We start from the raw sequence: 26,555 nt of genomic DNA on the forward strand, positions 1-26,555 counted from the left end.
GGTGGCCCACCTTCATTTTTGATTTGGTTTCTGTGAGTGCTCTCTCCCTAAAAGTCTTTGCTTCCCCCAGTACCCACACTCTTAGCTTTTAAGTATGCTCTTTGAAAGATTCACATTAGCTTGAGGACACTGATGTTTGGGGCAGTTTGGAGATGAACGTCGCGGGATATAACCACATTTTGAGTGAGGTCATTCGGCACTGCCGGAGTAGTTTCCCAGCCTCTGGCCAACATGTCAGGTGCATGTCCAGGTCACACTAGCCACAAGAAACACATACACAACCATCCACAGACCAACAGATTTAATATTATATTGCAGTTTCCAGTGATGCAGAATACAGCTGCAGTTGTGTTTCAAGGAGAAGCCTAGTGGGGCCGGCCATCCCAACAGTGTGGTGCCACTCCCGGGCCCATCTGCAGCCTTAGTAGACACTCTTCTGTAGTGGTGAGGCCCTGGCTCCACCTCTGGTTACCCTGTACCGGCCACATCATTACAGTTCAGTGTGCAAGACTTCCTTTTTCGTCAAAAGCCTCTGCTCAGTGCTCCACAGCTTAGTCCGTGCTCGTCAGCTCTTTGGCCTGTCCTTTATCATAAGATTTACTGAATCACTCATGAAAATAACTCCCAAGCAACAGAAATGCTAGTTTAACTGGCACTGTGGCATATTAAAAGGCACAAGGGCATTGTGGCTTAACATTTTTGCTGGATCCCAAGAGATACGCATGATGTTAAAAAGGGATCTGGCAGAAACACCATTATTACATTTTCAGAATAATCATCTTGGGATGGTTTGGCCAGGGTTTCCTAATTCTTTAATACCTGGATTTTCTTCACCGTTGGCTTTCAGAGCCTTAATTTACAGGCATGAGATCAGTGGTGACTTGTCTAATAAGTGATGTGACACATGGTTGGAGTCTGTAAGCATACCTGCGATGGACTAGAAATTTCTCTCTAGTGTTTTACCTCACATAAGCCATTGGACCACTGTGCAATGTGGAAAGGTATTTTCAAGTATTTGGCTATAGGTTTTCACATTGCAGATGGCATTCAATAAGGAAAAAATTCTTTCCGATTCCAATATTAAACTGTAAATAGATCCCAGATGTTCATAAAGAACAGTCAGGGAAATGTTTGTTGCCTGGGATTGGTAAAGAAAGGATGGTTTATTGAAACTTGAAATTCCACCGTTGGCTTTTCCATCATTTCCTTGTGTCCAGCAAAAGGAATCTCACGTTCCTGGATTCCTGGCAGAGCTCTGTGGCTTCAGTCTCTCTTTCTTGAAGGGCAAAATTGTGTTCCTGACCCAGTAATCAATTTGGCAACTTTAATCTTGAGGTTTTTCAGATTTAAAGGAGGGCCAATAAAGAATGAGGATCTGTTTGCTAAATACCTAAGATCAAATTCATAATAAAGGATTTTATAATGCTTCCCCACCATGCGGAAGAGTGGGCTGTTTGTTCCTATGTTACACATTCTAAGTATCCCTGAAACACCACGCAGCAAGGCCACCGAAACTGGTCTCCCAGGGCTAAGTCCTGCTGCTAGAACATCTTCAGTAAGATCTGTCGGTTTGGGATCTTCTTAGTTTTTAAATAATAACCAGACTGAACTTCTGTGACTAAAGAAAAACTTCACATTAACCATAGTTTATAAAATTTTCAACTACAACCACTAGTTAACCTAAAACCTTAGTGCATAAAGAACTGAACCATGAAAGGGTTTTGTGCTGGCATTTTGCCTTCTGGTTTCCACTGCAGAGCACAGATTATCAGTAGAACTTGTGCAGTTCAAAGGCACAGTCGTCCCCTCCACACACTAGACGCCACTTCGGACCTTGGGAATGATGGGCCCAGTCAAGTCTGCGAGCCTCCTCTTCCTCACTGGAAAGGAATGGAGAGGAGAGATAAGCCAATTGACCCTGTGCACCCGGAACCACCTCTGCGGCTCTGAGAAAGCTGTGTGAAGCTTCTCGCTAACTTTTTGGTTAGCAAGGTCTGAAGTCTGTTGTTTTGAAAGGACGGTTTTGTGTGAGTTGTGTAAGGGCCCTCCCACTGGTCAGCGTTCCCTGATGAGGGTCTGTGGTCATGTTGACTCATTCATAAATTATTGCTAAGCTGCCCACCACACAGGCATAAAACCCACTTTATCCACCTCCGTGTTTACTTTGTCCACCAGAGGCCCTGCAGTTGAAGGTCTTTCCTCCTGCTCAGATTAAGAGCTAAAGTTCAGTTGATCTTAATGAGGTATAGGGTCTTAACCTGCTGGAATCATTTCCCACAGCTCTTTCTCAGAGCTCCTGGCCTGCCTCCTGCCTTGTGTAAAAAAAAAAAAAAAAAAAAAAGTTTCCACCCTGAAGATTACCCTGCAGTATCTGTGTCCCCTTAGTGTTAACCTTGACATTTTCCCAGGGGCAAGACAACAGAAGCTCAACTACTGTTCACATAACAAAGTAGGTAAGTGCCATAAAGAGGAAAGCACTAGCCAGGAGGTTGCAGGCTGGAGTCATTACTTGTCAGATGATGGAAGGGGGGAAGAGCGGTCCTGTGTGGTAATAAAGGAAAAGTGTTTTGAAATGAATTACAGTGTCTGCAGATGAAGACCAAACAGCAAGCTAGATCAGCCACAAGAGAAAGGTCAAAAAGACGAAAGCCATGTTATTTCACTTATATGAGGAATCTAAAAACAAATGAATAAGCATACAAAAATAAACAGATTCATAAATACAGAGAACAAACTGGTGGTTGTCAGGGGTAAGGGAGATGGACAAAATAAGTGAATGAGATCAAGAGGTATAAACTTCCAATTATAAGATAAATGAGTCATGGAGATGAAAAGTACTGCATAAGGAATATAGCCAATAATACTGCAGTAACAACTGTGTGGTGACTACTTATGATGAGCCCGGAGTAATGTATAAACTTGAATCACAATGTTGTGCACCTGAAACTAATAGAACATTGTACGTCAACTATACTTCAATTAAAAAAAAAAAGTCCCAAGAACCCGGTAGGGGACAGTCAAGGAGGCCGCTGGTGTGGCAGAGATAGGTATTATTACTGCAGAAGAGGAAAGAAGTCTGTCTAGACTTAGGTCTTCCAGTTCCCTAGCTGAGCCCGTAGACCTGCGGCCACCGGATCACTGCATACAAGCTGCAAGAAGAACCCAGTCAGCTTGTGCGGGACACTGAGCATGTAGAGCAGAACCACCCAGGAAGGAGTGGTACTCGGGTTGTGGCTGGGAGCCGGGGCACACAGCTCACCCAGTTTGGGGCCTGGAGTTCAGCCTGTCCCTGAGCTCCTTCCCACCCCTCTGCCCCTGTCAGAGAATAATGAATGCAAATCAGTGGACTGTCTTCCTGGAGAGAAGACACTGCGTGCAGCCCAGGTCCTGGATGCCATCAGAATGTCCAGCAGCTTGGGAGAAAAGGTCAGGGAATAAAAACCAAAACCCAAAGAGCAGAAAAGTTTCACCCAACATGACCAGAGAGTTTACATGAGCCAGACGCTTAAGTATCACCACGTTAGCTTATGCAAGCATGCCCCGCAGGGCAGTCCTCATTCCACCTCTTTTACACCCAAGACCTCATCGAAGCCCCACCACCAATTCTGGAATGTCAGTGTTGTTATCTTTCCCATGTTAGGGAGCAGCAAAGTAGGGCAGAGAGGCTACATTTCGTGTCTGAAGCAATAAAGCTGGTACTAGACAGAACCAGGGTTGTAGCTCATCTGGAGCGTCAGTCCAGCATGTCCCTCAGTACAGTCTGGGCCTGTCCACGTAGGGCCTACACAGCTGATTCTCGCAAGGGTATCAGCTCCTTTCCCCTGGAGAACAAAAGGGAGCTAGAGCCCCTAAGAGCTAGCGGCAGAATCAGGACGGGAACCTGAGTCCCCAGCCCATGGCTCAGGGTACAGACAGGGATCCCAGGTCCCCCCCACCCCCGCCCCATCCATGCCCTCTTTGTTTTCCCTGGGCAGGAGCGGTGCGGCTCCCCAGCACTGGCTCTGACGGGGACTGGATGGGGACAAGGGCAAGGCACGCACTTGCTTAGGTATTATTCTTCTCCATTTTCATGACGAAGGAAATTGAGGCCAAGAGAGGGAAGTAAGTTGGCCCAAGTCACAAGTGAATAAGTGACAGAATCGGAAGCAGAAGCCAAGTCTCCTAACATCTTCCTTCAATTCAGTCTGCTTTTTACTTCCCCTAAAGCAAAACGCTCATCACTGCAACTGCCAGACTTGTTCACTGTCTGAGCCAGAAGGCATCTCGAGTCATCCGGACCAACCTCTACCCGCTGCTCAGGCTCCTTCCGCCACTTCCTGCCAAGCTCGAACACCTCCATCAGGTCTTTGGGAAGCATTTTAAATTCATTTATGTGTTCATTTACTGAGTGCTCTTATGTGCCAAGCATAAGGATCAGAAATAAAGATCTAGCTTAACAGGGCACCAAGCGATACCAACAGTGAGTTTGATAAAATATTATAGGTACCCTGGTAGCTATGGGAGTAGCAGGCATAATGAATGCTGTGGTCAGGACGGCAGGGAACGTGTGCAGCGAATCCGGAGGGATAAAGGGGCAGACTGAGAAGGGAAGGGGAGGGTTAGTAGGGGCCCCCTACAGGGATACTTTGGCACTCAAGCTCCCGGGACCGGTTGGTGCTAATACGGGCTAAGAGGATGTCTTGTCCAGCACGGCATCACCCCGGGGGGCGCGCGGGGGGCGCAGGCTCCGAGGTGAGACTGCAGCTCAAACCCCACTTCCACTCACTGACTACAGGTGACCGTACCTACTTCTCTGCACCTCCACTTCCTGTAGAGTGGGGGTGATAATAGGATCTAACTCACCTGGTTGTTGGGAGCCTCACGTGACTTAAGTAAGACAGGAGGTGTTCACTGCCTTGCCTGGCACACAGGAAGCTCCATGTACGCAGGAGCTTTCACTACTGAGGGGTGTGGGAGCCATGTTGAGGGCTCTCACCTGAGAGCAGTGAGAGCCCCGCAAGGGGACTAAGCAAAGTGACAGGACAGACTTTGGGATGGGCACTCTGTGAGCGGTGCCGGCCGGCGCACGGGAGTTGCACGACAGGAAGCCAACGTGCTGAGGGCTTGACGTGAGGCAGGACCATGGGGATGGCTGGGGTGGGGGCAGATTTCAGGCTTGGATGGCCATGAGGAAAGCAATACCCTTTCCTGACATGGTTTTGGGGGACGATGAGGAAATTGATTTGGGGTGCACGGTGTCTGGGGTGCTTGTTAGAAAAGTCTTCCTTGAGAATACAGGAGAGAGACTTTCCCAGGAAGGGGTGTTTTCTGCTTCGAAACATGTCAGCCGCCCTCTTCCCCACCCCACCTCCACACCTACAACCGTCTTAACTTGGAGTTGGCGATGCAGATTTCATTACGTGGAGAGAGCTTCAGGGGCAGATTTATAGGACCCGAGAGCCATGCTTAGCCTCTCAGCTATAAATAGTGTGGAGGTAGGAGTCATCTGAGGTATCGCTGTGAGAAAACACAGCTGGGGACCCACGGCTCCTCCCCGTCACCACGGTGCCGCTAGCCGCTCAGTGCACAGGTTGGGAAGGACCGAAGACACGCCAGCCAGAGTGGGTCGCGGCAGACTGCACATCTGCAGAGGCACGGGCCGACCCCTGACCTTGGGGATCGAATATCCCCCAAGGAAGAGCCCACCCACCCTGCAGGCAGGCAAAACCCACCCCTGAGGCCGGCTTCGTGCCAGGAGCCTGCAGGGCGCAGGCTGGAGGGAGTCCGCAGGCTGGAGAGGTTCGGCCCGTCCGCTCTGTGCTCCCTGCGGCTGGGGCTGCAGCAGCGAACGCTGCTAACCTGCTAACCACCACCAACAATGGCTAGGGACGGCCCGTGGGAGGCTCTCGGGATAAAAATATTCAGCTGGAAAGCACGGAAGCCTGTCTGCCTTCATCGGAGCCCTGAGAGCGGGATGAAAATACTGTGTTGGAAAGAAAGGACTTCTCTTTTGCAGGAGGAAGCTGGTGCACTATCTGAATCAGAAGCTTTTCTTTTACAAAAATTAGCAGATGGGCACAAATTGGCCTTTAAAGCTAGAAATCCTACATCACCCACCAGCACTCAGTGTCGTGTGTAATCACTTAAGCGATTCTGCTAATTCCTTTGGTGGGAGACCCCAAGGGAACAGTCCCCTGGGCTAACCCCGAGGCCCATTTCGATCACCTGGCAGTCCTGTCCAGGAAACTGCTGTCTTACCTCCTACCTGCTTCCATCACCAAACTCCTGGTCCTGCTTTTGCCTATGCTATACCTTCTGCTTGGAATGCCCTTCCCTCCTCCGTGAGTTCCTATTTTTCCTTCTAGGTCTAACTCCCTATAATAGTCCCTCCAACCCTTCTGGATCCTTCTGTCTCTCCTATCTGAAATACCAGGTCCTCCCCGCTTGCCTTGGCCTGTGCTAGTACCCCCACCAAGAACACCTCCTGACCTCCCCCACAATCTCTGTCTTCCCTGCAAGGCTGGCTAAAGGCCCACCCCCAGCAGGGACGCTCTGCTTAACCAGCCTCTGTCCTCCCAAGTCATTTCCTCACATTGTTTGGGCACCCTTTGCAGGCGTTCTTGTTTTTAGGCACACCCTTGAGTCTTTTCTCTCCTAAAAGGTTGTAAAGGCTCTGGAATCAAGGAACTAGCCTTTCTGCTGCCCTTTATGTCCCCTGGCACTCCTGGGCACACCGAAGTTGCTCCCAAAATGCTGTTGTAACTAACAATGGGTGGGACTTGGCTGAGCCACTCCCTAGAAGGGCGGTTCCTCCCAGGCTTCAGTTTCCCCAAAAGGGACTGGGGAGGGGGGTGAGTCTGAAGGCCCTTACACTCTGGCACTCTAGGACCCGGCCGTCATAACCTCAGAAGCTGCTGGGGATAGGAGTCGAGCCTGGGTTTTGGAGTCACAGACTCTCAGGACTGGGAGAGTCCTCAAGGGCCAGGTTATCCAGCCCACAGCTAATTCTGGTGCCCCTCCACCACTGCAGCACCCCTGACCTCTGGTCATCTGGAACCTCTGTCCCTAGAAAAGGCCTGCAGGCCATTTTGCCGCTGAAAAGACAAAAGCTGGGTTAGCCCTGGGATAGGCAGCCAGGGGCACAGTAGAAGCTCAATCTAAACTGGGAGGGGAAAATGTGGCATATCAGAATGGAACTCAGGGCTTTGGACCACTGGCTCTGAAGCCGGATCCCAGCCAAGCCAAAAGCCTTTAGATTGCTGGCCTTCCTCCACAGCTTGGTGTAGCCATCACCTCTGTGATACCATAATAGTGATCTGTAATTATTTGTGTTTGTGCTTATTTCAAATAAGGGCACGTGAGATAAACCAGGATACTAGGTGCATTTTTGTTTCTTTGTTTTATGGATTTTTCTAGAGCTGCAGCTCTAGAAAAAGTGGCACCTAGAGTGAGCAATGAATGAATAACTTCCGGACTATGATATCCTCAAGAGCAGGAACCTGTATCTTCAACACTCAATGCCCTACAGGACTTGGACAAATATTTGTTGAATTAACTCAATTTAAAGTGAGTGTGTGTGTGTGTAGCTCTGTGGTTATCTGTGCACACGTTCTGTGAGTACCTGCTTTGTGGCATACACACCTACACACTCCCCTCTATTCTTCTGGGCCTTCCAGGTAATAACCTAGCCTCCGATTCATCACTAGAAAGTGACATACCTGAACTTTAAGATGTGCTTTAGTATTAAGCCCTTTGCATTTTACTGAGTATTAGAAACAAACAAAAAAAACCAAAAACCCCACATGTAGAACAGGCTTGAATTTGATGAAAAGCTCACTGAAGACACTGTCCTTTAGAAAACATAGTTATTTCATAATTCAATCCCAGAAAGAAGCTTTCTTTCCTTTTTTTTCCCCTTTCTTTCTGAGCTTGTTATGCTTCCTTCTCTTCTGTAATAAGAGTATTGTAACTTGGTTCATCTTCTTGCCTTGGTTCTAGAAAATTCACAGCTAAATATAATGATCAATTATGTTAACATATTAGACCTACTTCTTTTCTTGTTCTTTTTCCTCCTATTTCCCTACAGCCTTAGCATAGTCCTTTTTGGACACCGTATCAAATCCTTTTAGCAGCCAGCAGAGATACACATCTTAAATACTCACAGAGCTTGAAAACAATAGGTACCTGTAAGTCAATGATCAGTCTCACTTTTCATTCGGCTGACTTGCATACCTATTTTGTTGACACTCATTAAAAAAAAAACAACAAAAACAGATGGTGACATTTTCTTTCGTTTCCTTTTTAGAAAAAAATATAAGTTATGCCTTTAACTGAGATGAAATTAATGCAACCTGCTTAACCTTCTATAAAGTCAACATTTTCAACTTTCACCTTGAAAGCCCTGTGAAGTGTCCTGGGCGTGGGGTTTGGGGAGTAGTGCTGGTCGGTGGCTTTGGGGGCTGGGACTAGAGCCAGACCCCATAAAGTCCGGGGAGAGGACTCTGAGCTCAGAAAAGGAAAAGACTCCCAGTGAGCCTGTGCCCTGCCACATTTCCTTTCACTCTGCGAAAGAGGGAGCGGCCGGCGCGATGGGGCCCCAGCCCTGCGCGCACGGAGCTTGCGGAGAGGAGCGCGCTCAGCCTCAGCTCGCGCAGACGCGGCGCGCCCCAGGGGAGGCGGCGAGCCAGGAGCCAAAACAGAAACCAGGGAATTGTGACCAACGTGAAAGTCAGGAGTCGGACTCAAGAAGAGGACTCCCTTGGAGAAGGTATCAGTGGAATATTCCCTGCCATACCGCACCGCGCTCCCCTCTCCTTCCCCTCCCCCCCTCCCCCCCGCAGGACAGGTGAGAAAATGACAGGCAGGTGGGCAGGTAGCCCAGGATACTCACCAAGGTCGTTGTTGTTCATCATCGCGTTGGACGCCCGCAGCCGGGGCCCCTGCTGGGTAAAGTGGTAGCCGAATTTGAGAAGCGTTGCGTTCTTTTCCAACATGCTCACAATCTCCATTTCCACTTTGTTGCCCAGAGGCTGGCTCTTTGATGAAGAAAAGAACAGTAGTCACCACTCATCCCCTTTGTGCAGGAGCTCATCCTCTCTACGCGCAGAAACCCTGCGTGGTGCGCGGGGATTTTAGCCACGCTCGCCTTCCCCCTAGAACGGGGAATTGGGAGTCTGGAGAAGGGAAAGGGTCACACAACCAGGAGTGAATGAGCTGGGATTCAAACCCAGGCCCTGCTGGACGCCAAGAACAGATCTTTCCGAGAAAACTCGAGCGGGAGGGATCTTCAAATGAACAAGTCTTAAGGAAATGAAAAATCCTCCCTAGGCTCTACTCCACACTAATTAAATCGGAGTCTCCAGGAATAAGACTCAGGTGTCTGTGGTTTTTCAAACTCCCAGGTGATGTCAGTATACAGCCAGGTTTGGGAACCAGGCACTTAGGTGAATCCCTTCAATTTACAAATGAAGAAGTCCAGGCCCAGAGAGGGAAAAAGATTTGCCTAAGGTCACACAGTAAGTTGGGAATGCCCAGAGTTTGTTTTCTAAAGCCTCCCTCCCTCTGATCATGTTAGTTCCGTACCCCAAGATCTCTAGTGACAAAGACTGAAAGAAAACAAAAGAAAAGGAAAAACCTTACAATATAGTGTTGGGAAGGATACAATGAGGATGTTCATCAGTCTTGTTTATAATACTGGGGAAGAAGAGAGGCAACTTCATCCAGAGAGGGTTGCTCAAGTAAATGATAGCTGAGCTTTACAAGTAAGAGAACATGATAGCTGTCAGATGATGATGCAAATCTTTGGTCCCAGGCCTGGAACGATGACCACAAAACAACATGGAGAAAAAAAGCCCAGTAACAAAACAGGTCATATTTACGTAAAGGCACCTGTATCTTCCATACACATATATATGCCTAATGCCTAGAAAAGGCCTGCAAGTGTCCTGGTGGTGGTGGGATTTAGGGGAGTTTTTGTTTTCTTCTTTGTATCTTATTGTTTGAGCTTTCTGTTACCACGTATGATAAGATAATACAAAATAAACATAAGCTTAAGGAGATTTGAAAAGACAGGGAGAGCAAGCTAACATCATACCAAGGCTTACAGACGTTCCCCCCAAGGGCAGGAACAAGACAAGAATGTTCACTTTCACCAATACTGTGCTGGGGGTCCCAGCCGGGACAACAGGCCCCCTTCGCCCATCTCGCCCACCCCTCACCCCTCACCTCTGGCAACCACCAATCTGTTCTCTGTATCTATGAGCTTGGTTGTTTTCTGTTTTTGTTTAGGTTCCACACATAAGTGAGATCATAGGTATTTGTCTTTCTCTGTCTGACTTATTTCACTTAGCATATTGCCCCCGAGTTCTATCCCTGTCATTGCACATGGCAAGATTTCCTTCTTTTTTATGACTGAGTAGTATTTCATTGTGTGTGTGTGTGTGTGTGTGTGTGTGTGTGTGTGTGTGTGTGTGTTCTTTATTCATTCATCCATTGGTGGAAACTCAAGTTGTTTCCAAGTCTTGGCTATTGTAAAAAATGCTGCAATGAACATGGGGGTGCACATATCTTTTCAAAATAATGTTTTTATTTTCTTCAGATAAATACCCAGAAGTGGGATTGCTAGATCATATGGCAGTTGTATTTTTAATTTTTTGAGGAACCTCCATACTGTTTTCCATGGTGGCTTCACCAATTTACATTCCCAACAGTAGTGCACAAGGGTCCCTTTTTCTCCACATTCTCACCAACACTGTTATTTCGTGTCCTTTTTATTTTAGTCATTGTGACAGGTGTGAGGTGATATCTCATTGTGTTTTAATTTGCATTTCCCTGATGATCAGTGGTGTTGAACATCCTTTCACGTACCTGTTGGCCATCTGGATGTCTTCTTTGGAAAAATGTCTATTCAGATCTTCTGCCCATTTTTTGATCGAATTTAAAAATTTTTAAATTTAAATAATTAAATAAATGAAATTTAAAATTCAGGTCCTTAGTCTCACTGGCCACATTTCGATTGTGCGGTTAGGTCAGTGCAGATGTATAACATTCCCGTCATCACAGAAGATTCTATTCGATGGTGCTCCCCTAGACTGTGAGCCCTTGGATAGAACATAGTATCCAGTACCTCCAGGTCAAGGTCAAGGAACTGAATGGAGGAAGGAGGAACACGCTTGATGCACAACAACACGGGAGGGCTGAGAAGATACATTAGCCCACCATCCAAAAGGACAAGCATGGATCTCAGTTGGGACTCTTGATGGAGAACTCCTCCCGGGTATTGAGTTCACCAGAGCCTGTCTGGGTTCAAATGGGGCTGGGAACACCAAGCTGGGCAGGTAGAGTGACTCTGGTAAAGTTCCATTGCTCATTTGTCGTGGCTCCTGAAAGAGCTGGGAAGAGCTCAGGCCTGTCCTCAGAAGACTCAGCACAGCCCTGGGCTCTGGCCCACTTGGCCTTGCAGGTAGTATTGAGACCATATAAGGGCCCAAGAAGGAACTGGAAGGTCCCCTGCCCACCCCACTTCTCAGGAAGCCTGGCCTCTCCTTGGGGCGGCTTTCCGGGAAAGCTCTGCCAGAACTCAGGATGGGCTAATCTCAGAAAGCACCAGTGTCCCCTGAGTGGAGGGGCTGCCAGCATCCGTGAGGGCTGTTTCTGCCAAGCTGACACTTCATGCCACTCGGTCCAGAGCACAAAGCACCCCCGTGCAAACTGCCCCCACCCAACCTCCCTACATCCCTGGGGAGGCAGCACAGGCAGGGACTGGCCCCTCTGTCGTCTTAGAGATGAGTAAACTGAACCCATGTATAGAGGGAAGTTGGAATGTGCTCCCTCCACTTAATGCCAGAGCCAGGGCTTGACTTTGACCTGACATTGGAAGGACCTCAGAGGATCCTCTAGACCCACATTCTCAAACAGGCGTCCAACATGCCTGGGATACGTGCAGATGTGTCTGGGTCATGCCTGGAGAAAATATAGGATTCTACTAGATAGTCATGGCCAGTCTTCCTGGAGTGTCTATCTTTGACCAAAACCATTATTTTTACATTAAAGAGTAAAATAAGAAATGTGCACACATCTTAAGAAGTATCATACTTGCCTCATTCTCAGGCTATCCCTCTTCAGGGCCTCAATCATTTCACCAATGACAGAAGAGGCCACGGGGTCCCTGCCAGGACCAAAACTCTGATCTCTTGTTTTGTGATGTAGTGATCATTGTGTACCAGGCAATCATTGTGTGCCAGGCGATGCCATAAGCATCACAAGTGATCACAAGTTCACAAGCGAACTCATTTTCTCCTCCCTATAAACCTGTGGAATATGTACTATTATTATAACTTTCATCTTACAGGCGAGGTCCATGAAGAACAGAGGTATTAACAAATGTCCCCCAAATCACAGAGCTAGTTGGTTACAGAACCAGGATTTGAACACAGGAGGTTCACTCCAGAGTTTGCTAGTCCTCGCCTAACTTGGGTACCTTTGAGAGAGTTCCAAAGGCAGAGATAGGGCTGCTAAGAGGGGCTGCGGGCAGATGGAGTCTGGCTCAGCGTGCAGGACTGTGATCTAACCGTTAATAATTTCTGCGTGCGGAAGGAACTGCCTGGGAAGGTCGTGGCTGCCTGTCCCTAGAGATGTGTGGACAGAGGGTATAGATAGTGTCTTGTGAGTCTCCTCGATGTCATTATGAAGGGAGAAGTCTTAGGCTCTGGGACCTTGCAGGCCTCTGGGACCTGCATTCTGTGAAACCATGAATGGCTTGCTTGGATGGCATAAAAAAAAGGACAGTGGGTGAGGGGCAGTTGGGAGCTCCCTTAGCAGAACCCAAGGGTGGGTCATGCCAGGACTGACCCCGGCAGACTGTGGCAGCAAAGCTGGGGACAGGGGACTGGGGAAGAACTCTGATCCCCCTTCCTTCAGATATGCTTAAGAATTAAATCAATCACATGTGAATAAATATAATCTTATTATTAAAAATTCAAATGATACTAAAGCAGACTGAGTAAAGTCAGAGAATTTCCCTTCACATCCCTAATCCCAGTCCTACCCACTTTCTACAGAGTAAGCACCAGGCCACCGGGGTGTGTTTCCCTGGATTTTTTCTCTATGAAGTATATAATAAAAATGTGTGGATTTCTTATTTTTAATTTTTTCCTTTAAATGGGTTCATATTATACACATTGTTCTGCAACTTGCCCGACCTTTCCAAGTCAGGACACAGAGAACTACCTCATTCCTTTGAACGGCTTCACAGGATGCCCTGGTACAGAGGCATGGAGCTTGCTTCTGTGCTCCTTGTTACAAGCAGTGTGGTGGAGACTTTGCAGGGGAGAGAGCCCGTACTCTTTAGGCTGGACACGGGGCCATGGAATGGCTGGGTTGAAAGACAGGCATATTTTGAATTAAAAATTACCGAGAGGGTACAAACGCTGATGGGTCCTTCAGCAGTGATGACAACTCTCATTTCCCTGTGGCCGAGCATCATCAACTTGATGAGAAGATGACCAGATTCGCTGGCTTACGAACAACCAACCCATACCCTAGGTGGAATTGAGTGGGTGGCTCTGAGACCCCCATTCTGGCCAGAGGCACCATGGGCATCAGAAAGCTCACTTTGTGCATCGGATGGGACCAATCACGGCCTTTTCTTTGTGGTCCAGAAGATGTGGCAATTGGGAATACTTAAAAAAAAAAAAACAAATAGAAAGGAGCCCTGGGAATTATCTAGTCCAAGTTGAGAGTTGCAAATCCCGGCTGATATTAAAATTCCCTCCATATCATAGCTGCCAAGTTCTGTTCTGCTTACATACCCCTGAGGTTGGGGGCACATCACCTTTGAGGCACCCTGCTCCATCCCTGGGTAACTCTGCTTGTTAGAAAGGTCTTTCTGGCCAAACCACAGCAAAGGAAAATAGTACAGCTGATTCTCACTTTGGTGATTTTTTAAAGTATGTCTGCCAATTCTTTGATTCTCCTCCCTTCCGAAGGTGGAGCCTAACTCCCCTCCCTTTGAGGGTGGTTGTGCTTAGTGACTCACTTCTAACAGATAGACCATGGCTGAAGTGACCATGTAACTTCGAGGGTTGGCTATAAAAAGGCATGTGTGGCTGTCTTCTTTCTCCGCCTTGGACTGCTCACTCCGGGAGAAGTTAGTTGTCATATAGCGAGGCCACTCAAGCAGCACCCTGAAGAGGTGCACACAGCAAGGAGCTGAGGCTTCCTGCCAACACCCGTGGAGGGAGCCATCTTGGAAGTGATTTCTCCAGCCCCGGTCAGGCCCTCAGACTGCACTTGACGGCAGTCTTGTCAGAGAGCTTGGGCTGGACCCATGTGGCCAAATGGCTCGTGGATTCCTGACTCCCAGAAACTGTGAGCTCATACATGTTCATTGTTATTTTAAGCTGCTAAATTTTTGGAGGTAATTTGTTACACAACTATAGATAACTTATACTCACAGACAATGCTGAACAAAAAAAGCCAGACACAAAACAGCACCATGGGGTTCCATTTATATGAAGTTTAAGAGCAGGCAAAACTCATCTATGGTGATAGAAATCAGGACATGATTGGATCTGGAGGGTATTAATTGGGAGGGGGCATATGAGGTGCTGGAAATGTTCTATATCTTGATCTTGGTGTTGATTACCTAAGTGTGTGTGTGTGTGTGTGTATATATTATTATATATTACATTATTATATAATAATATACCATATAATCCATCCATATATATATTTATATATATATACACACAATATATATATAAATCCATTAAACTGTCCACTTAGGATGTATTTGTTACTATATGTAAGTTACACTTCAATAAGAAGTAAATATAAGAAGGAAAGGGAATAAGGGAGGAGAGAAAAGAGATAAAAAGTCACTTCCTGCACCAGCTAGAATTTCTCAGAGGTCAGTGCTCCCCACCCCACTCTTCCACTACCAACTGGTCTAATCAACAATAAAAATATTGGGGCAACTGAGTGGCACAGTCGATTAGGCATCTAACTCTCGATTTTGGCTCCCGTCATGATCTCAGGGTTGTAGGATCGAGTCCCCCTTCGGGCTCTGCGCTGGGTGTGGAGCCTGCTTAGGATTCTCTCTCCCCTCTCCCTTTGTCCCCCCCAAAGAAAAACCCAAACAACAACAACAACAACAACAATAAAACAATAGAAATATCACCTCCCCCTTATTGAGAGAAGACACATGCCAGGTACTCATTAAGGGATCAACACATTAAAGCCTCTAACAACCCTGTTGCATGAGTGTGCGTATCCTTCCCATTTTAGAGGTGGGGAGACTGAGGCATGGGTACATTAAGTGGCCCCTCCCCGCTATTACACAGCAAGAATACGACAGAGCGGAGGCTTAGCTTGGACTTGATCCTTGTGTCAGAGATTTGAAGACAGGTAATCCCTGGGTCAGTCTGTCTCCTGTCTGGAAAGCTCTTGGCTTTTCAGAACAGAGTGCAGCCTCCACTGAGGACTGGACATGGTGCAAGATGGTTGTTGTCACAAATCTTTATTCTGATTCATGCTGATCTGTGTAAGAAAAGGATTCTCTTGACGTCATATTTTTTTCTCTCATTTCCACTGACTCTATCTCATTTTTCCCTGAGAAGAGAGGTCAATGAAAGACCATACTTGGCATTTTGAGGAAGGGACAGTGACGCATGCCCGTCCTCTCTTGGAGGCTGGATGTTTCCAGGCTGAATTACTTCAGGACACATGGAGATCGACACAAAAATTGTGCACAAGCCAAGAGCTGCTGCTTAGAAGCTGAATGTATAAGGAACAAAACAGAGAACATGATTGGTGGTGAAGTCTTGCTTGCTTTGTTTTCCTCTTTTTCGCAAAACCATTTTCAGCCTCATTAAAAACAACAACAACAACAACTTAGCCAGCTGCCTTGAGTATGTAATCTAAAACTAAGGGGGTGTCATCCTGTGTGAAAACCTTCAGGATCCTATTCCAGTGTGGCTTTTGTTTTCTTTCTAAACTTATTTGGACTAGGAAAATAATCCATTCTGGGTAAACAAGAAAATGCAATCCACTTCCTTTAGCTTCTTTTCAAAATATGAAGCATATCCTCAACTGTCCAATATTGGAATGAAATGTGAGAAATCCAGCCAATATCCCCCAGACATGGCATATACCTTCATTTGGGCAGGGGTCATGTTTTCAGGCCTTGTCTGCTCTGAGGGGCAGAGAGTACCCAGTGCCCCGAGGTCCTGGGGAAGGACCTGCTGGAGGCAGCTTTGTTGGGAGTGAGGAGCGCAAATCAAGAGGGACAGAGAATCACCATTTGGACTTGGCCGACTTGGGATGGAGAGGGCTGGCAGGCACCACATACACACACCCCGTATGTGGGGCCTGCTCCTGGGGGCTGAGGGTCTCTCCCGTCCAACCACAAAGGCAGCCTGTCTGGAAGGCGGGACACCTCAGTTCTGGCCCAGCTCTGGCACTAACTTGATCCATGACTTCAGCACAACCCGTCCCTTCTTTGATCCTCAGTTTCCCCACCTGCAGAAGGAGGGGTGGGACTAGACATTTGCTCAAAGCCTTCGGCTCTGGGTCCCGGCCTCTCTGCCCCCTCCCACCCTCACTGCTGGCTCAGGGCCACTCGAGGCAGTGCAACATTGCTTGGAGATAAAGAGAGATGACTGAGTACACAAACAGCCCCAGGATCCCAGTTCCCGGCTTAGGGTCCTGAGCCAGGCAGCCAGGCTCTTGTCACGGGGGCAGAATTCCCCAAGTCCCTTTCTCCTTTGTTTGGCCATATAAGGAAGGAGGATAGAGGCTCACTAACACAGGTTACTGTCCCAAGGACTGAGGGGAAAGCTGTGGCCTCTGAGGACCTCGGTGACTAACCAGGAATGAGGAATAAATCAAATGCCACTCATCACCTCCTCTGTGGCATACCCCTCAGAGCCCAGAGCTGGGGCACCCCAGGAGAGACGCACCGTGAGAGGCCCTGTGGCCTTCCCTAGACTCCAGGCCTGCGGAAGCACTGCCCCACAGGTCGCCCTCATCTGTCTGGCTTCCCAGGCCCTGACGCCTGCCCTCAATCCTCTCCTATCCAGCTGGGAACCATCTTCCCAGAACACAGCCCACAGCCCACTTTCATTCAACCTACCCGCTCAGAGCCCTTTAGATTTCCAACCCCCTTTCTGGCTTCTTCCAGGGGATGGGCTCTATAGCTTCCCTCTCTCGTTCTTCATGTGGTTTACTGCACCTGAGATGCCTTGGCCTCCACTTCACTCTCTGAGATACTATCCATCCTAGAGGTTTATCTCAAACTCCACCTCCTCCAAGAAGCCCTCCATGATGCCTGCTCCTGACTGAGATTGCTTTCTCAAAGGCCCCCCATCTGTGGCTTGCTGAAGCACCTAGTTCAATGATTATTTCCGTACTTGTCTGCCTTCCCATCCAGTGTGAAATCACTGGAGGGCAGAGCCAGAGCCTCATTCATATACAGAGCCTAGCACAGCCCTGGGGTTCAGCCAGCACTCATCAAACACTCAGATGAACCAAAAAAGAGGCTCCTAGGATGGTGGCGGGGAGGTGGTGACCAGCGCTCTAGCCTCACACCAAGGGAAAGGGACTGCCGAAAAAGCCAAGTAAGACCCACACAACACCACAGTAGGAGTCAAAAGACCAGAGAGGCACAGTTCATGGACTGTGGAATCACATCAGCCTGGGTTCGAATCTTACCTCTGTCACTTACTCACTGTGTGACCATGCGCAGGTTACAGAGCCTGCCTGGGCCTTAGTGTCCTCATCTACAACACAGAGTGGGTTATAATACCCACTCACAAAAAGTCTTTGAGAGCATTAAATGAGATAATGGATACACGGCACCTCCTCAGTAAATTAACTCTTAGAACACTGTGTAAACTCTCTAGGTCACCTTTGGAGTAATTATAAAAGTTCACAACCTCATAGTTACTATCTGTCATTTCCTTATAAGTAGAAATTCTTATGATCCCCATTTTGTAAGTGAGGAAACTGAGGCTCAGGGAAGTGAACATTCTCACACCAGGGTGTTCAGTGAGGGGGAGGGTGCCGGTCAGCACTGGCTCTGAGTCTGGACTCAGCCGCGGCCGACAGCAGCGAGAGGGAAGGTAGGCAGCTCACTCTCTGTCAGCTGTCATCACAGGGACCTGAGGCCAGTGCTCTGGGTACCTTTTGGCCAACATTCTGCCCCAGGAGTCAGGTTTCAGCTGACGCTGGGTAGACCCTGACTCCCTGCCCAGCCAGGCTTGGAGTCCCATGAGTAGCCAATGCCAGGCCTTGGCCTCGGGCTGCCCCTAAGCCTGCTGCATGCCTTTGTTCCAGTGGATCTGCCCCTCCTGCCTGCCAGAAAGCAGGATCAGCATTGGCCAAAAGCGTGGGAATGGGTGATGCAGCAGCTGCTGTTGGCATGCGAGAGATGCAGGAGTCCCGTGTAGCAAATTCAGCCGACAGGCCTGCTACTCTTTATATGAATCAGAGAAAAGTACCTTCTCTGGGTGAACAAGCCCCACGCGAGGGCTTAGAGAGTAGAGTGTGGGTTGGATTTTGCCCCCTGCCCCCTGTGCAGTGAACAACATACACAACCACCCAGGGCAGCCCTGCTTACCAAGCACCACGGAGAGGCCAAGTTCCGAGCTGAGCACTGAAATAAAGAGATGGCTCAAATACAGCACGAGCTTCTGAGAAGCTCATGGGAAGCCGAAGTGCCAGGAGAATACTGGGAGGGATCACTTAACCCTCTCTGGGGAGAGGGTTAGAGGCCCTAAGGTAGGCTAATGGGAGAAAGTAGTGATATGCAGGCTCTCAAAAAAAAAAAAAAGTTGGATTCATAGTGTTTATCGATATCCACAGTGTAAATGTTCCCACCAGGAGTGACTTCGAGGTAGCAGCGTGCCATCCCTAAGGTGGAGTGAGGAGAGATGCTTGCAATCAGCTCTGGCAAGCTGGCTCTGGAACACCACTCGCTGGGAGGAGAGGCTTCAGCTGAATCCAGAGGAAGAGGAGGGATTCTCCAGGCAGAGGAGGGGTAGGGGCAGGAGAAGACATTCCAGAAGGAGAGACAACCAAGAGCAAAGACATGGAGGTGCACAAGTAGAGAGTTTTCAAGGGGTTACGGCTGGGAAGGGCTGTCAAAGCCTCTGGAGCCCGGTGATGCTTTAGTTCTGGACTCACACAGGACCACGTGCCTGCCATAATTCATAAGCTGCACACTAAAGTTTTGTGCACTTTTCCATATTATGCGATATTTTACAGTAAGGATGAAAAGTACAGATAGTCTCACTCAGGAATAACTGCTGTCTACAATTTTGTTATATTTCCTTCCAATCTTTTTTCCATGAAAGTGTTTATATGACCATCCAGCAAACATTTTCAGGTAGGAAAACAAAAGTTCCCTATCCAGAGCCCATAAAGAAGAAAGCATTTTAACATCCAAAGCAACGTGGCGTCATGGAAAGAGTGTGGGCTTTGGAGTCACAGAGACCTGAATTCGAATCCTACCTCCCAAAGTGCTAAGTGGGTGGTGCTGAGAAAGTTGCTTGTCCTAGCCTGTCCGGGCTGCTTCTCAGCTGCAGACTGAGCAGATAATACCCACATCCTGCAGGGTGGTTGGGAAGGTCAGAGATGATATGTGTAAAGTGCGTCGCACAGAGCCCAGCCCACCACAGACCCTTAACACAGGCAACATATAAGATATGGTAGCCAGAATCATCTTAGAAAGTCAAAACTGAAAGAGTTGCCCTGATAATAAATGTCTGAACCACAGAAGTTACAGAGAAATGGTAACCCATTAGGAGAAAGTCAAACTAGTATTTGCCCAGAGAATAGACTCGGTGGTAAGGAGACTGACTCAAAAGCCCACTGAGTGGGGCTGGCGGAAGGTGTTTGAAGAAAATAGGGATATTTAGTCTGGTGGGGAAGACTCCAGTGGTTTATAAGATCTGTGCCCCACATGCAGCAGAGAACAGAATTAAACCCAATAAATAGGACTTGAAGGAAGCTGATTTCTACTGGATATGGGGAGGGATATTCTAAGAACTGAAGGGGTGATCTTGGTAGGGAGTGAGCTCCCATCACTAGAGGTATACAAGCAGAACCTGGCAGAGCACTTGAAGGACATGATGAAGAAGGAAGATGAGCATGGTGGAGGGTGTGGACCAACGAACTTTGGGGTGCCTTAAGGCTGGGCGCTGGATCTGTTCTGTCCAGCAGCACCTACCCATCCATCCATCAGTACATGGGCAAGTGCAGAACCGGGAGCATCCTGTAGTGAAGGACACAAAGAGACCCTTGTGCATCTAACCTGGTTATCGATTTTCAGTTCCACTAGAGAAGTGTTGTATGGAAGAGCTTCCACCAGGTGCAGGATCCCGGCTCCAGATATGAAGTTGGATTCCACGTTCAGCGTCTTCAGCACCTTATTTACCTTGAGCATCTCCGCAAGGGCCTTGAAGCACAGGATAAAAGCAAGGGTACCCATGAGTCACCCTGAGCAGGGCTGGAGCCCCTCTTGGGTAGAACCTAAAATACTGAGAGGGCCTTGCTGGGAGCAAGAGTCCCTTGCACACTCCTGCTGCTTGAGTCGGGGACCAGGCAAGACGATCTCTACAACCTCCTTCACGAAGCACAACTCCCGCGTCTCTCCTCCCCTCCAATGCGCCATGGCTCCCAAACCCCTAACTGGAGAATTCCATACTCCTTAGCCTGCGTCCAGCCTCGATCACCTGGTTCTCCTCCCTTGCTCGGACTCAAGGCTCACTGCTCCCTTACAGTCAGGCTGATCTTAGCTCTTTGTGCATGCCTGGTGCTCTTCCACTGCTTTGCCTTTGCTCACCCTGTCCCTGCTGCCTGGGATGCCCTTTCCTTTCTACTTTACTTTGTCCAAACCCTGCCTGTCCTTCAAGGCCATTCTCAGTTCCTCTCCAGGAGCCTTTATACTGATAGCCCCAGCTAGCTGTGGCCTGACCTCTTGCACTTTGTAGGATTTATCCATAACCTCCCTCATGGACCTTGTCTCCCTCTGTTCACAGTTGTTTTTACACTGGTGTTGTCTCTGCTATTAGACTAGCTACTCTTGGTGGGAAAAATCAATAGAGAAAATCCCCAAATATGCACCTTATTCATCCCATGGTGCCCACGTGCTCAGCACACAGTAGGTTCTCGGTCACGGTTCACTGAGTGACTAGTGGAGTCTCTACCTCCCCAAAATACCCTCCACTCGTTACTTCTATTTCCCTGTTGGGATTCCGTGGAGTCTTTGTTCTCTTCATCTGAGCAGCAGAGACCAGAGAAGGATGCCTGGGAAACCACCCCACTGGGCAAGTGACCAGGGCAAACCGGAGGAGAGGAGCTCAGGTGGCCCCCAGCACGTTTCAGAGGAATTCAGCCAGGGGATGTAGATGACAATCAGAGCCTCTGAAGGAAATGAGGTAATTAGCAGTTGGTGGAAACGATGTGTCATGGAGGAAAGGGGACACCAGCAGCTGATAGCCCAAGATGTACCATAGTGGGCCCTGGTTGTCTGAAATGACTCTCTGAGCCAGGAATGCCCTTTCTACCATCCCTGCTTGCTGAAATCCTATACAAGCTCAGCTCCCAGAAAACCTTCCTTGTTGAAATCATCCTTCCCTCCTCCCCCTGTTCTCATATGCCCCTAGGATGCCATGCCGGCTTTCTCTAGGACCCTGAGGAGGTTGGACACTCCTGAGGAGAGGGCCCCAGGCTATGTTCTTTCCACAGCATCTCGTTTGCTCCCCACAGATGGCCTGTCCAGGCCTGATAATCAAAATATTTAATAACTGATAAGCAAGTGCCCCAGGCCAATCCAAGTGAACCAGCTGGTGGCTGAGCAGGTCCTAGAGACCCTGTCATGCCAGGTGTCAACTCTTTTCTGGATCATGGTAGAGGAATGGGGGTGCAGGGAGAGAAGCTGGGGCAGGGAGTGGGGGCACTTACAGAGCTTTCACTCCTATGTAGAATTTAAGAAACAAATGAACAAAGAAAAAAAGAGAGAGACACACACAAAAATAGACTCTTAACTACAGAGAACAAACTGGTGGTTGCCAGAGGGGAGGTGGGTGGGGGGATGGCTGAAATGGATACGGGGGGTTAAGAGTACCCTTAATCTTGATGAGCACTGGGAAACTTATAGAAATGTTGAATCATTATATTGAACATCTGAAACTATTATAACATTAATTATACTTCAATTAAAAATTAATTTTTTAAAAGAATTGATTGCTACAAAATAGACTTCAAAACCAGGAAAGTTATCAGGGATAAAGAAGGGCATTACAGAATGACAAAGGGGTCAATTCTCCAAGAAGACATAACAATCCTTAATGTATATGTGCCTAACTACAGAGTGTCAAGCTGCAAGAGGCAAAAGCTGATAGAACTACAAGGAGAAAGATGAATCACTGCTAGAGTTGGAGATTTCAATAGCCCTCTGTCAGAAATGGAAAGATCCAGAAGGTTGAAAATCAGTAAGGACATATTTGAACTCAACAACACCATCAGTCAACTGGATAGAAGTGACATTTAGAGGCTACTTCATCCTACAACAGTAGAATACACATTCTTCTCAAGTTCACATGGAACATTCACCAAGATAGATCACATTCTGGGCCATGAAACACACTTTAACAAATTTAAAGGAACAGAAATCATACAACATCTGCTCTCAGAGCTCAGTGGAATTGAACCAGAAATCAGTGACAGAAAGATAACTTTGAAAATCCCCAAATATTGCATGGTGATTAAACAACACATTTCTAAATAACACATGGGGCAAAAAAGAAACCTTAAGAGAAAGTAAAGTTTTTGAACTAAATGAAAATGAAAACATACCTTATTAAAATTTGTGGGATGCGGTGAAAGTAGTGCTTAGAGGGAAATATCTAGTATTGAATGTATATATTAAAAAAGAAGAAAAATCTAAATTCAATAACCTAAGTTTCCATTTTAGAAAACTTTCAGAGGAGCAAATTAAATCCAAAGTAAGCAGAAGGAAATAAATAAGAATTACAGCAGAAATCAATGAAGCTGAAAATGGAAAATCAATAGAGAAAATCAGTGAAGTGAAAAGTTGATTCTTTGAAAAGATCAGTAAAATTGATAAGCCTCAAGCCAGGCTAAGAAAAGAGAGAGAGAGAGAACACAAATTACTAATATCAGAAATGAAAGAGGCCCATTATGACAGATCCCATGGAAACTGAAAGGATAATAAAGGGATACTATGAACAACTCTTAATTTATTAATTATTATTAATTAATTAATTAATTAATTATATATTTATTATTAATTGAAAATTGTCAGGGAGGATTTTCTCAATCTGTTTACCAGAAAGTTCTCTCTAAATCGCAACCATGTGGGGCAAAGCCGGAACCCTTTGCCTATTCAGCTCTTTGGTCAGAGACCTACTAGCAATCAGGCTGCATGTGTGAGAGGGTTACTGCCCCATTTGTCTGCCCACAATCTCTTTCAGAGAATAGAAGCAGAGGGAATACTTCCTAACTCATTCTATGAGGCCAGCATTATCCTAATACCAAAACAAAGACATTACAGGAAAACTACAGACCAGTATCTCTCATGAACATAGATGCAAAAATCCTCAAAAATATAGCAAATTGAATCCAACAATGTATAAAAAGTTGACCCATGTAATCCCATGACCCAGTAAATCCCATGACCAATGGGATTTAGCCCAGGTATGCAAGGCTGGTTCAACATTTGAAAATCAATTAATGTAACCCATCACATCAACAGGCTAAAAAAGAAAAGTCACATGATCGTATCAATAGATGCAGAAAAAGTATTTGACAAAATCCAGCACCCGTTCATAATAAAAACTCTCAGTAAATTAGAAATAGATGGGAACTTTCTCAACTTGGTAAAGAATATCTACAAAAAGCCTACAGTTAACATCATGCTTAATGGTAAGAAACTGGAAATGTTATTACTAAGATTAGGTACAAGGCAAGGATGAACCCACTCACCACTCCTTTTCAACATCAGAATAGAAGTTCTAGCTAATGCAAAAAAGCAGGAAAAGGAAATCAAATGTATATATATTGGGAAGGAAGAAATAAAACTGTCTTTGCAGCTGATATGATTGTCTCTGTAGGAAATCTGAAAGAATTGACAAAAAAAAAAAAAAACCCTCCTGGAACCAATAAATGATTATAGCAAAGTTGTAGGATACAAGGTTGATATACAAAAACTAATCACTTTCCTATATTCTAGCAAAGGAACAAGTGGAATAGGAAATTAAAAACACAATACCATTTACATTAGTACCCTCAAAAGTGAAATACTTAGGTACAGAGCTAACAAAATATGTAGAAGATCCTATATGAGGAAAGCTACAAAACTCTGATGTATAAAAATAAAAAACTAAATAAATAGATATTCCATGTTCATGGATAAGAAGACTCAATATTGTCAAGATATCAGTTCTTTCCCACTTGATCTACAAGTTCAGTGCAACACCAGTCAAAATTCCTGCAAGTTATTTTGTGGACATTAACAACCTGATTGCTGCTAAATGATTAACTGCCATCCCTGGTAAGCTAATTCTTGCACTTTTAATCTATTAGTGTTGTAATAATCATACTATACTGTCAGCCTTTAGTTGTCTGCTTGGCCAAATGGACCGTTGTGTTCATGAAAGGGGGAGCTATGACTGTAGGTCACAGTTGTATTCTCAGAGCCTAATTCAGTGCTGGACACAGACAGACTCTCAATAAATATGTTTCAATATTAAAAAAAAAGAAAAAAAGAATTGATGGCTACTTTATAATAAGTACAATTTAATTTGATCAGCAATATCTTTAAGACTTGAGCAAAAAACAAATAAAATTGATCATCAGGACCCATTGAGTAAGACAATGATTTTAGATATAGAGAAACTGAAGCCAAGGGAGGGGCAGGTCCTTATCCAAATGTGATGTGCTGAGTGGAGACAGATCCGCTTTAGAATTAACAAGACTTGCATTTAAATCTTAGCTCCACTTCTCACTTGCTGTGCAACTTTGGACAAAGCAAAATGCCTGAACTCCCTGCACCCCAGGTTCTTCATCTGCAAAGTGGGGAGACCTGCGTCCCAAAGATCAGGGATGGCTGTGGATATTAACTAGGATAATGTACAGATGTTGCCTGGAAAATGGCTCTTGTGTTCACATCATCTCCTGGCTCCTGGCCCATTGCCTTTCACCATACCATACAAGGTTCTTCCTTAGTGGGGTTCGGCCAGTCCTGAGGCCACAAGCATCAATCCTTCTGTTTCTATGCCCCCCACTCCCAATGCAGCAGAACTGAAAGGTACATACATGCGCCACAGGGTCATTGCTCCGTGTTCCCACGATGCTGAACTTCTTCACATATGAGTTATCTTTCAGGGCTTCTGCATACGCCTTGAGAGTGGGTATGGGGATGTTCTGCAGAGAGAAAGGCAGGCAATGAGAAGCAGCCCTGACCAGGGTCAGGCTGGGCAGACAAATGGGGCAGTAACCCTCTCACACATGCAGCCTGATTGCTAGTAGGTCTCTGACCAAAGAGCTGAATAGGCAAAGGGTTCCGGCTTTGCCCCACATGGTTGCGATTTAGAGAGAACTTTCTGGTAAACAGATTGAGAAAATCCTCCCTGACAATTTCAGGTAGGACCCACAACTATCTGTGCAGGTAGAAACCAGAGAAGGAAAAATCAAGGCAGAGGATGCAGAGGAGTGTTGTGCCGAGAGCTCAGGACTGGGGTGTGGGAGTGGACAGGGCCTCAGCCTCTGCTTGGACAACCGGCCATGTTTCTGACTCTCTCTATGACTCAGGGTGAGGTCGCCCCCTCTCCCTGGGCCTGTTTCTGGAAAACCAAGGTGGGGGGCTGGGCACTGCACTAGATGTTCTCTAGGAGACATCTGTCCCGGAGGGTCTCAGGTGTACCGCACATCAGAGGCTCCCAGGGAACTTTTTTTTTTTTTCTATTAAACAGGAAAGAACTTTTACAACTTTATTATTTTTTCTTGGTTACTGTCCCTAGGTTTTCAACCCACTAATAAGACATCTTTGTTGTTTTTTTTTTAATTTTTTATTGTTATGTTAATCACCATACATTACATCATTAGTTTTGGATGTAGTGTTCCATGATTCATTGTTTGTGCATAACACCCAGTGCTCCATGCAGAACGTGCCCTCTTTAATACCCATCACCAGGCTAACCCATCCCCCCATCCCCCTCCCCTCTAGAACCCTCAGTTTGTTTTTCAGAGTCCATCGTCTCTCATGGTTGGTCTCCCCCTCCGATTTCCCCCCTTTCATTCTTCCCCTCCTGCTATCTTCTTCTTTTTTCTTAACATATATTGCATTATTTGTTTCAGAGGTACAGAACTGTGATTCAACAGTCTTGCACAATTCACAGCACTTGCCATAGCATATACCCTCCCCAGTGTCTATCACCCAGCCACCCCATCCCTCCCACCCCCCCACCACTCCAGCAACCCTCAGTTTCTTCCCTGAGATTAAGAATTCCCATATCAGTGAGGTCATATGATACATGTCTTTCTCTGATTGACTT

At 46.8% G+C, this 26,555-nt stretch overlaps 1 protein-coding gene across 2 annotated transcripts in view; it reads right to left on the reverse strand.

Moving 5' to 3' along the window:
- Window positions 1-284: 284 nt before the first annotated feature.
- TMOD1 (tropomodulin 1) overlaps window positions 285-26,555 on the reverse strand; it is an 84,344-nt gene continuing 58,073 nt past the window's right edge. For both annotated transcript variants that reach the window (XM_025888274.2, XM_025888276.2), the window contains exons 7-10: window positions 25,318-25,425; window positions 20,291-20,434; window positions 8,870-9,014; window positions 285-1,880 (exon numbers count right to left, since the gene is read on the reverse strand). In XM_025888274.2, coding sequence (XP_025744059.1) covers window positions 1,816-1,880; window positions 8,870-9,014; window positions 20,291-20,434; window positions 25,318-25,425 — 462 coding nt within the window. In that variant the 3' untranslated portion in view covers window positions 285-1,815. The remainder of the gene's footprint in view (window positions 1,881-8,869; window positions 9,015-20,290; window positions 20,435-25,317; window positions 25,426-26,555) is intronic.

This window comes from Callorhinus ursinus, unplaced genomic scaffold (genome assembly GCF_003265705.2).
Source record: "Callorhinus ursinus isolate GAN/ISIS: 27379988/994484 unplaced genomic scaffold, GSC_fseal_2.0 scaffold24, whole genome shotgun sequence".
NCBI lineage: Eukaryota > Metazoa > Chordata > Mammalia > Carnivora > Otariidae > Callorhinus > Callorhinus ursinus.